We start from the raw sequence: 12,136 nt of genomic DNA on the forward strand, positions 1-12,136 counted from the left end.
ATTTAGCGATGATCCTAAGGTTGTGTAGATCACTGTGGTATATTCATATACCCAATTTGAGCAATGTATGAGAAGTTATTAGCTAGTTTTGCCTATGTGCTTTAAAATAACGTTTTTATAGTTAATTCGCATATAGGTGAGACTTATCCCAAGGACGAGCGTATCCACAGGCGACTCGGGGGCTACGACCCTTCGACATACTAGTGAGTGGGCTTTTGTTTTCAGTATATATTTTGTTTGTACCATACTTAGGGCCTCCGTATTTAGACCTTGTATAAATACTCGGTGGACTCAAATGTAATTATGTAATTATGTAATAAATGGAAGGGCAAATATGTAGTAAGTGAGGAGCCCTTATTCTATAAAAGGGCCTCCTCACCCTCACAATCCTCAAGCTCTCATCCTCACAAATAGAGAAACACTCTCAAAGTCTCTCTTTCTCTGGGGGACTCCCTTACACTTGTAATCCATACATCCATACAAAGAAACAATATCAACATCAGTGTAGACGTAGCCCAAACATTGGGGTGAACCACGATACATCTTGTGTTTGTTACTTTCTTGCAAATTCACGGTCGAATTTAAGTTGTTCCAAGACCCCTCCGGTTTTGTGCATCAACATTTGGCCCCGTCTGTGGGAAATGACACGAAAAGCTACGTCGGTTCTCTTTCATTTTTTCATCTCACCACCGTGAAACCTCACCACTGTCCACCGTGGATCTGCAGAAACCAGGAAATCTCTCTCTCTCTCTCTCTCTCTCAGTCTCAGTCTCATCTCTCAACTTATCCAGCTAGCTTGAATTTGTTTTTTTTTCTCTCTTCGGAGTTTTCCCTAGTCCAAAGAAACTTGGATGTTAACCATGTTTCCAATTTCCGAGTCCAATTCAACTTCTTTGTCTGAGGAAGGTAATAATGTTTCTTTAGACTTTGCTGCTGCCTTAAACCCTTTTCTCCTTCCCACCAATATTTTTCCTCATCAATATGATCAGCCACTTAACAAAATAAAAAAAGAAAAGAAGCCTCCAGTCTCCCTCATCCGACTCAGATTCCCTCGTTTACACCTGCATCGATGCCTACCATGGTTTCACCGCCTCCTTAGATCCTGACCACGTCGAGCTGCTCCACCAGTCCGACTCTGCCATTGGCGTCTACAAAGACACGGTTTACAACCTTCACACCACTCGTACCCCCAAGTTCCTGGGTTTTAATACCAATTTGGGGATTGGGGCGGGTCAGTGACCTAGAATTTGAACCAAGCATCCAATGACATTATCATCAGAGTTCTCGACACCGGTATCTGGCCTGAGTCCAAAAGCTTCAAAAGACACTGGAATGCCCGAGATCCCGACCAAGTGGCTAGGCCGGTGCGAATCTACCCCCGATTTTGTTGCTACTCTCTGCAACAAGAAGTTGATCGGAGCTCGGAACTTCTCCAAAAGCTATCAAATGGCCTCCAAAGGAAGCAAGTGCGTGAAGAGCGTGATGGTCTCCAATGGAGAATGCAGATCCATTGACGGCGACATCGACATCATCATCGTCGGTGCAGGTGATGCCACCACCATCTCACTCGGAAGGGGCACGCTCATTCCGTGACGTCGCTTCGTCTACGCCATCACTCATCTTTCTCTCTCTTTCTCACTCTGGAAATCTAGAAAGCAACAAACTTTGAGTGCAAGGGTAACTCGGGAGGGTTGATTCAGTAAGTTAGTGACCGAGTCATAAGGACCCTGTCAAGTCCGAGTTCGAGGATGGCGGCAGAAAAGAAGTGGGTCGGCGAAGAAAATGTCTTTCTCCACAAGCTTGAACCTTGTTTCCTTAGGCCAAGGAGAAGCAGTGAGAATTTTTAGTTCTTGAATTTAGTGTATTTTCTGAAACAGAGCAAGCCCATCAGACCACTCATTCGCCTCTCGTAAAAAACCCAGGTGGAATCTTTTATAGAATAAGGCTGGCCAAAAACGGTCGGAAATCGGCGGGGGTGGTTTGGGAAGTGGAGAGTGGGCTTAACGTAGTGGGGAAGTCGAGGAATTTGAATACATGGCCGGAATCTATGGAGGCTAACCGGGTTTGAAGCCATGCGACCTATTTGTAATTTTGTAGATGAGGTTTTTGCATGACGCTCGAATCGTTTCTGTCGGTGATGCCATCGGAAATGATGAGTCTGGATGGCTTTTGTCGACCACCCACATGGAAAAGCTATATGTGTTTGCTATAAAGCAGGCATGCAAATCTGCAAAGGAGATTGTTCTGAAAAATGGACCCATTATTCTTGAAATAGGCATTCACAAGTCACTTTATGTCTGATCACACGTGATGAGATTTCTGGCATAAGGTTGTATACAAGTGGGCAACTAGCAACAGAAATTACGTCCAGTCACTAGTTAACTTTATTATCTTTATTATCAGTGCATCAACATTTTGTCGACCACCAAAAAAGATGCCCACCAACAATGAAACTTTCATCATGAAAGGGAATGCATGTTCCCCGCCCATTCTTTGAGAAAGCTACAGGAAGAACCAGGAGGAAGATAAGGGTTCCTTACTTTAAATGATGTAATTTATTTTTCTTATCTTTCGGAGACATCTGTATAACCCAATCAGAGGATAATAATAAAAAAAAACCGCGAGCCCCAAAATAATGGGCTGGAATGTTATGTGGAGGTCAAAGGCCCATATGCCCAAAAGAGCCAGGCCATATGGCTTCAAACTCCAAACTCCATCCCTCCATTTAAAGGTTCACCCTCTATTATCACCAACCAGGTGATCAAAAGTAAGTCTAGTACTCCAAAATTATTTAGCAGCCTGCCGCTATTATCACCAACCAAGTGATCAAAAGTACGCCCAGTACTACAAAAAATTATTCGGCAGCCTGCCGCTCTTATCACCAACCAGGTGATCAAAAGTATGCCCAGTACTCCAAAATTATTCGGCAACCTGCCGCTATTATCACCCACTAGGTGATCAAAAGTACATCCAGTACTCCAAAATTATTCAGCAGCCTGCCGCTATTATCACCAACCAGGTGATCAAAAGTACGTCCAGTACTACAAAAAATTATTCGGCAGCCTGCCACTCTTATCACCAACCAGGTGATCAAAAGTACGCCCAGTACTCCAAAATTATTCGGCAGCCTGCCGCTATTATCACCAACTAGGTAATCAAAAGTACGTCCAGTACTCCAAAATTATATATGAGCATCACTCATGTCAACCATACATAAACATTCATGAGCATCACTCATGTCAATCATACATAAATATTCATGACCATCATTCATGTTAACATTCATGAGCATCACTCATGTCAACATTCATGAGCATCACTCATGTTAACATTCATGAGCATCACTCATATAAACATTCATGAGCATCATTCATGTCAATCAGCTTTGAAAGCTTCATTTACAGAGCTCCAACTTCGAAAGCTCCAGCTTCCAAAACTTCATTTACGAAGCTCTGACTTCAAAGCTTCATTTACAAAAGCTCCAGCTTCAAAGCTTCACTTTCAAAAGCTTTCAAAAGCTACACCTACAAAGCTTCAGTGCATGGTCTACAAAGACCACCTCCGAACAACCGCCACTTTGGCCCATACATGGATTGAATTTGAAGTCTCCAGCCAACAACCTCTATTGACTGAAAACTTGGGGGACTACACTATGTACCATATATTGGGCTTCCACAACTGGGCCTCATGAAAAATATCGGGGCGACTCTATCCCATCACTTATGTATTGAGGAGCAAGCCCTTATTTTATAAAAGGGATCCCCTCACCTTCATTAGAGAGAATCGCTGCCAGCTGAGCAATTGCATCGCCGTGAGCATCACTCCTAACCCATTATTCATGTACTGAAGAGCGAGCCCTTATTTTATAAAAGGGACTTCCTCACCTTCATTAGAGAGCATCCCTGCCAGCTGAGCAACCACTTCGCCGTGAGCATCAACTCTAGCCCATAATTTATGTATTGAGGAGCGAGCCCTTATTCTATAAAAGGGACTCCCTCACCTTCAACGCCACAAGCCGAGCCAACCAAGGCAACATAAACCACAAGCTGAGCAGCCTCGCAACATGTGCTACTTCTAGTTGAGCATCATTTCACATTGAGCATCGCCTTATATCGAGTATTCAGTTCTAGACGACATCTAGTTACTTCAGCCTACACATGGACTGAATTTCAAGTCTCCAGCCAAAAGACTCTTTTGACTGAAGACTTGGGAGACTACTGTTTATACCATACTTAGGGCCTCCGTATTTAGACCTCGTATAAATACTCAGGGACTCAAATGTAATTATGTAATAAATGGAGGGGCAAATATGTAATAAGTGAGAAGCCCTTATTCTATAAAAGGGCCTCCTCACCCTCACAATCCTCAAGCTCTCATCCTCACAAACAGAGAAACACTCTCAAAGTCTCTCTTTCTCTGGAGGACTCCCTCACACTTGTAATCCATACATCCATACAGAGAAACAATATCAACATCAGTGTGGATGTAGCCCAAACATTGAGGTGAACCACGATACATCTTCTGTTCTTTACTTTCTTGCATATTCACGGTCGGATTTACGTTGTTCCAAGACCCCTCCGGTTTTGTGCATCAACATATTTATATACTTGATTTATTTCCCAGAAATGCATTTTTAGGAAAGTATGCTTTGAAAGAATATGCCAAATGTTTTTATATTCTGAATATGCATTCCATGGTTGCATATATATATATATATATATATATATATATATATATATATATATATATATATATATATATATATAAATGTGGTGCTGTGGATGCACAAATAAGTTCAGGTAAGTTATGTTTGATTATGTGAATCATCGATGATGTGATATGTGATTAAATAATGTTGAACTCATAATACTGCACCTAGGGTGATTGTGATTTAGCCAGAGATATAAAGTACAAGCCTATTTATTTACGTCACTTCCCACACTATATGCTCATATTGGATCCAACTTAAGTGCACAGTCTTGTTGTACAGACCTTATTCATGGTTCCGACTCGTAGGTGACTAGCGATTTATCGCCCAGCTATTATGAGAGAATAAAATTGAGCATAATTATATTTCACCCAATCTTGTCGTACAGACCCTTTTTAGTGGTTTCGACTTATGTGCAGTATATTGTCGTATAGGTCATTGTAGTGACTCTGGCTAAATCAACTTTTGAGCTATGAATTCAGCCGTACAAACCACATAAGGGGTTCCGGCTAACATATCATATTTCTATGAAATCATTCTTACCTGGATTGTTGACTTTGTTATAATTTGGCATGCCATACATATGAATATGATTATGTGAAGTATGAATTGAATTTTTATGATTTCAGATATATATATATATATATATATATATTTATATGTATATGCTTATATCTTGATTCTGGGAAAATTATACATGTTTTACATCAAAGGGTTAGTATGTTGATAAATGAAATGGTTTTGTAAAACATTTGTTTTTGCCCACTCACGTTTTCTATTTTGCGCCCCTCCAGGTTTTAAGTAAGCTTGTTGTTGGTGGCTTGAGGACGTCGGTAGTTCTAACTTATCTAAATAATAGTAGGACATTCCTGGTACTGTATAACTAGTACTTGTCCTACTAGACTACACCTAAACTTTATGCTCTGATTAGGAGTGTTCACTGTTGTAACTAACTCCTATCACTTCCTGTTTAGTAGTGCACTCTAGTAATTTGGTTTTTAATTATTCATATATTTCTTATCTTTATTACTTCTGCACTATGCACATGGCTACGTCACTTTCACGTGACGTCCAGCATGCCTTGATCTTGGTCGGGGTGTGTCAGTTTGGTATCAGAGCCTAGGTTTAGCAGTCCTGTATAATTCTTGAGTATTCTAATCCTTATGATGTCTTATGGCAGAACTATGTCGCCTCGTAGAGAGCCCCGTCAACCAACAGAGTCTAGTTTCCCAGATATTGCTCAATTAGGGGAAGCTATTGTTTCTGCCATTCAGACAGCATTCAGTACTCCCTAGAGGACACCTCTCAAGACAGTTCATAATCTGAAGTTGACTCACTTCATGGGTAATGAAGGTCATGAGGGGGTAGAAAAATGGTTGAACCATGTGAAGAAGACCTTTCAGGTAATGCAGAGTCAGGGGAATCTTTCTTCTGATAGATGGGTCGAGACGACTACCTCGTTTTTTGGAGAACAACCTGCATCCTGGTGGAGATAGGAGTCTTACCAGATGCCCCAAAAGAGATTGTAGACTAGGGAGTGTTTAAGGAACGGTTTCGGAAAAGGTTCATTCCTCCTGCATATATCGATCTTAAGAAACATAAGTTTACTCACCTGAGGCAAGGAAAGATGTCCACTAATGAGTATTACAAGATGTTTATTGATCTGTCGAGATATGATCTGGAGGTTACTGCTAACCCAGTAGAGATGCTTCGCCGTTTCAGTTTGGGTACTAAGAAGAAATGGCATTCTATAGCGATATCGACTCACTGTGCCTCTTACCAGGAGTTCTATGAGATTCTACTGAGGATTGAGGCCTCAGAGAACATGCCTAGTGAAAGTGAAAATGAGGAAGGAAAGAATGGGGGCCAGAGAAAAGATGACAAAGGAAAAGGGCAAGCATTTTAGGGACCCTGCAAGACCCAGAACTTTAAGAGGAGTGGTGGCAATTCCAGCTCTTCTAGCGGAGGATTTAGTACTAATATGTAGAGGAGAGGTGGTAGATTCACTGAAGGTCCGAGGTTCCAGAGGCAGAGAGATTTTGGTGGTTCTGGTGGATCCGGTGCTCCCTTATGTCGTAGGTGTAATAATAGACATTTTGGGGAGTGTAGGAGAGGCAGCAATGAATGTTTTACTTATGGTCAGATGGGTCATCAGGCTGCCCAATGGCCTCAGAGTCAGCAGAGACCTCAGCAGTCTTCCTTCCCACCACATGCACCGACCCAGCAAGCTTCAGAATCTGGTGGTTACACTCAGACTGGACGATGAGGTGCTTACCACTATCAGGGCGACGCCGCTCCCTACATCTCAGGACAGCAGTAGTACTCTCAGGATCCTCAGTACCAGAGTGGGTACCCTCAGTATCAAGAAGGATCTATGTCTTATCAGCCATATTCAACCGGAGGATCTCAGTGGTACCAAGGGGGACAGCCCCAGCAGGGAGAGATTGTTGCTAGTAGTGCAGGATCTTCGAGGCAGTTAGGTCAGCAGAGACAGGGACGTGGTATTCATGCCAACAGAGGTCGTGGTGGACGACAACAGAATCAGGGCCATATCCACAACATGTCACTGCAAGATGCCCAGAATAATCCAGATTTAATCATGGGTACGTTAAATATTCTTGGTCATTTTGTTAGAGTATTGATTGATTGTGGTGCTACACATTCTGTTATTTCTCATGCATTTGCTCAAGTGACATAACCTCATCCTACACCTCTAGGATATAATTTAGAATTTTCTATGCCTAGAGGGGATAGCTGTTTTGTGGATCGGGTATATCCAGGATGTATAGTGATAGTAGAGGATATTATTATGCCGGCTAATCTAATGCCGTTGGATATTATGGATTTTGATGTGATTTTGGGCACTGATTGGTTGTGCTATAATCGTGCCAAGATAGATTGTTATGGGAAGACAGTCACATTTCATTGTCCTGGATTACCTAAAGTTACATTTGTAGGAGAGCCTAGTGGGGTGAGGCATGGTATTATTTCAGCCATGAAAACAAAGAGATTGTTGTCAAAAGGCTGTCAGGGATATTTGGCTCATGTGGTGTTAAATGATGATGCTCTTAGTAGTGTGGAGGATGTTTGTGTGGTTAGATATTATCCGGATGTATTTCCTGAGGATTTGCCTGGATTTCCGCCATATAGAGAGGTGGAGTTTGTTATTGATCTGCTTCCAGGTGTGAATCCCATATCCTTAACTCCTTATAGAATGGCTCCTGTTGAATTAAGGGAATTGAAAATCCAGTTGCAAGAGTTAGTGGATAAAGGTTATATTCAGCCAAGTACTTCATCTTGGGGAGCTCTAGTTTTATTTGTGAGGAAGAAAGATGGAACTTTGAGGCTGTGTATCGATTACAGGCAATTGAATCGGGTAACCATTAAAAACCGTTATCCATTGCCTCGTATAGATGATTTATTTGATCAACTCAGAGGTGCCTGTGTATTTTCTAAGATTGACTTGAGGTCGGGATACTATCAGTTGAAGATTAAAAACGAAGATGTCCCTAAAATCGCATTCAGGACTCGATATGGTCATTATGAGTTTCTTGTGATGCCATTCGGGTTAACTAATGCACCAGCAGCTTTTATGGATTTGATGAATCGAGTATTCCAGCCATATTTGGACAGGTTTGTTATTATCTTCATTGATGATATTCTGGTATACTCTAAGTCTAAGGCTGAGCATGCTAGACATTTGAAGTTGGTGTTGAGCAATTTGAGGGAACACCAACTATATGCTAAGTTTAGCAAATGTAAATTTTGGTTGAATCAAGTGGCATTTTTGGGACATGTCGTTTCTTCTCAGGGCATTCAAGTGGATTCTAAGAAAGTGGCAGCCGTGGAGAATTGGGAGCAACCTCGAACCGTCACCGAGGTACGGAGTTTTCTTGGCTTAGCAGGCTATTATAGACAGTTCGTTAAGGATTTTTCAGTGATTGCTTTGCCATTGACGAGGTTGACGTGAAAGGATGTTAAGTTTGAGTGGGATAATAAATGTGAGCAAAGCTTTCAGCAATTGAAGTACTATCTCGCTTATGCTCATGTTCTAGCACTTCCAGATGATAGCGGTAATTATGAGGTTTATAGTGATGCTTCTTTGAATGGTTTGGGTTGCGTATTGATGCAACATGGTAGAGTAATTGCTTATGCTTCGAGATAGTTGAAACCTCATGAGAAGAATTACCCTACACATGATTTGGAGTTAGCAGTTATCATCTTTGCCTTGAAGATTTGGGGACATTATCTTTATGGTGAGAAATGTAAGATCTTCACAGATCATAAGAGTATCCAGTATCTGTTTACTCAAAGAGATCTTAATCTTCGTCAGCAGAGGTGGATTAAGTTACTTAGTGACTATGATTGCACGATTGAGTATCATCCTGGTTGTGCAAATGCAGTGGCGGATACACTTAGTAAAAAAACTCCAGCCAGACTTAATGCCATCTATGATTGTCATGTTCCTCTCTTAGCAGATTTGAGGTCCACTGGAGCGGAGTTAGGAGTGGAAGATCGAGAAGAAGCCTTGCTTGCTAATTTTCAGGTTAGGCCAATTTTAATTAATCGTGTGCTTGAGGCTCAAATGATTGATGAGGAGACCCAGGAAATAATTCAAGCAAAGAACCAAGGCAAAAAGAAAGATTTCGAGATTCGAGAAACTGATGGCATGCTTATGCAGGAAAGCAAGATGTATGTGCCGAATAATGCAGAGTTAAAGAAAGAAATTTTGGATGAAGCACATATTTCGGCATATGCAATGCATCCAGGAGGCACTAAGATGTATCATACCATTAGACCATTTTATTATTGGCCAGGTATGAAAAGAGAAATTGCCGAATATGTGAGTAGGTGTGCCATTTGCCAACAGGTTAAAGCTGAAAGGAATAAGCCGTTTGGGTTAATGCAGCCATTTCCCGTTCCACAGTGGAAATGGGAAAATATTACTATGGATTTTGTGTACAAGCTTCCATATACACATAATGGATATGACGGCATTTGGGTGGTAGTTGATTGGCTTACGAAGTCAGCACATTTTATTCCAGTGAGGGAGAAGTATTCGCTAAGCCGATTAGCTAAGTTATTTATATCACAGATTGTGAAGTATCATGGTGTGCCAGTTAATATTATCTCGGATCGGGATCTTAGATTTACTTCCAAGTTCTGGATAGCATTCCAGGAAGCTCTTGGTACGAGATTACTTTATAGTACGGCATATCATCCTCAGACAGATGGACAATCTGATAGGACCATTCAAACATTAGAGGATATGTTGAGATCTTCAGTGCTGCAGTTTGGAGATAGTTGGCATGATTGTTTGGATTTGATGGAGTTCGCCTACAACAACAGTTATCATTCAAGCATTGGTATGGCACCTTTTGAGGCACTTTATGGGAAATCTTGTCGTACGCCTCTATGTTGATCAGAGGTTGGCGAAAGAGTTTTAGTGGGCATTGAGATTGTGGATGTGACTACTCAAAATGTTCAGGTAATTAAGTCTAACCTGAAAGCGGCCCAAGATCGACAAAAGAGCTTAGCAGACAAACATGCCACTGATCGGAAGTATGATGTAGGTGATTGAATGATTTGGAAAGAAAGGAAAGTTGAGTCCTAGGTACATTGGACCATATATGATCACCGAGCGAGTCGGTGAGGTTGTTTACAGACTTGAGTTGCCTCCAGAGTTGTCCAAGGTGCACGATGTATTTCATGTTTCGATGCTTCGACATTATGTTTCAGATCCTTCACATGTGATTCCTCCTCAACCTTCGGAAATTAACCCGGATTTGACTTATGATAAGGAACCAGTAACTCTTTTAGATTGGAAGGATAAGGAACTAAGGAACAAGACCGTGCGTTTGGTGAAAGTGTTATGGAAAAATCACTCAGTGGAAGAAGCTACTTGAGAGATAGAGGATCGGATAAGAGAAATGCATCCACGCTTGTTTTATGATTATTAATGGATGTATTGGTTGTATGTAATTTCGAGGACGAAATTTTATAAGGTAGGGAGATTGTCACAGCCCGTCCCGAGAATTATTTATCATGGTTGTGAAAAGACAGATTTACCCTTGAGCGTTTGTCACAGTGGGGCTATGTGTGGTTGAGGACCAATGTGTTAAGTCCCTATTATTTTGGATCCAATTGGAAGTAAGAAAATTATTAGTTATGATAAGTGACTTTGGACCACACACACACACCCATAACTTTCTCTCTCTTCCTTCCTGTGTCCTATCTCTATCTCTCAGACTCTCTCTCTCTTCCCTCATGTACGGACTCAAACCCAAAACCTTTTGAATCCTGACGAATCGAGGATTCTAAGACCACCATTGTGTTCGTGAGGACCATACGAGTCTTGGGGTACACGTTCCCACTAATAACTCCATCATTTTCATGTCGAAACCATAACCCCGATTTAAGGTACTATTCATGCTCACGTAAAATGTTGATTTTTATGGAATTTCAAGAGCATAGGAAGCTTAAGGAAGTCCTCACGAATCTAGGGGTACTTCGTTGGAAGGATTTGGACGTCGGAGGACTGAGATCGACATGTTTCTAGGTAAGCCGAGCTATCGACCCTTCTCAAGAAAAATCTAGTAGAATTTAAGCCTTGAAACTTGTATAACGTGATTCTACATGTTATTAGCTTCATTTTGGTACCAATTTCATGAAAAATGGTTGAAAATGAGTGAGAATAGTGGGTTTAAAGTTTTACCCAGTTTTCCGGCGACCGGCGACTCGCCGGAGAAGATGACGGCATATTCCGTCAGTTTGGACAGAATATGCTGACGCCGTCAGTCAATTTTAGCGGAATCTGTTAGGTTTAATAGAATATTCCCTAATGGTGGTTAGGGAATCCGTTAGGTTTGGGCCGCGCGTGGGGGCACATTTTGCCGTGCCCTTGCCGGCATGTGGGAGCTCGAAAAATTTATCTAAAAATTTGGGGATGATCCTGAGATTGTGTAGATCATTGTGGTATATTCATGTACCAAATTTGAGCAATGTATGAGAAGTTACTAGCTAGTTTTTCCTATGTGCTTTAAAATAACGTTTTTATAGTTAATTCGTATATAGGTGAGACTTATCCCGAGGATGAGCGTATCCACGGGCGACTCAGGGGCTATGACCCTTCGACATACCAGTGAGTGGGCTTTTGTTTTCAGTATATATTTATATACTCGATTTATTTCCTAGAAATGCATTTTTAGGAAAGTATGCTTTGAAATAATATGCCAAATGCTTTATATTCTGAATATGCATTCCATGGTTGCATATATATATATATATATATATATATAAATGTGGTGCTGTGGAGGCACATGTAAGTTCAGGTAAGTTATGTTTGATTATGTGAATCATCGATGATGTGATATGTGATTGAATAATGTTGAGCTCATAAAACTACACCTAGGGTGATTGTGATTTAGC

General features: G+C 41.2%; 1 protein-coding gene across 1 annotated transcript; it reads left to right on the top strand.

Annotated features, from left to right (window-relative positions):
- Window positions 1–7,703: 7,703 nt before the first annotated feature.
- Window positions 7,704–10,614, top strand: LOC139193058 (uncharacterized). The gene is made up of 6 exons (XM_070816015.1): window positions 7,704–8,084; window positions 8,520–8,588; window positions 8,682–8,828; window positions 8,943–9,254; window positions 9,579–9,713; window positions 10,303–10,614. The coding sequence occupies exons 1-6, from the start codon at window positions 7,704–7,706 to the stop codon at window positions 10,612–10,614; spliced, it is 1,356 nt and encodes a 451-aa protein (XP_070672116.1).
- Window positions 10,615–12,136: the final 1,522 nt, after the last annotated feature.

The sequence above is a fragment of the Malus domestica genome, chromosome 16 (genome assembly GCF_042453785.1).
Source record: "Malus domestica chromosome 16, GDT2T_hap1".
Classification (NCBI taxonomy): Eukaryota; Viridiplantae; Streptophyta; class Magnoliopsida; order Rosales; family Rosaceae; genus Malus; species Malus domestica.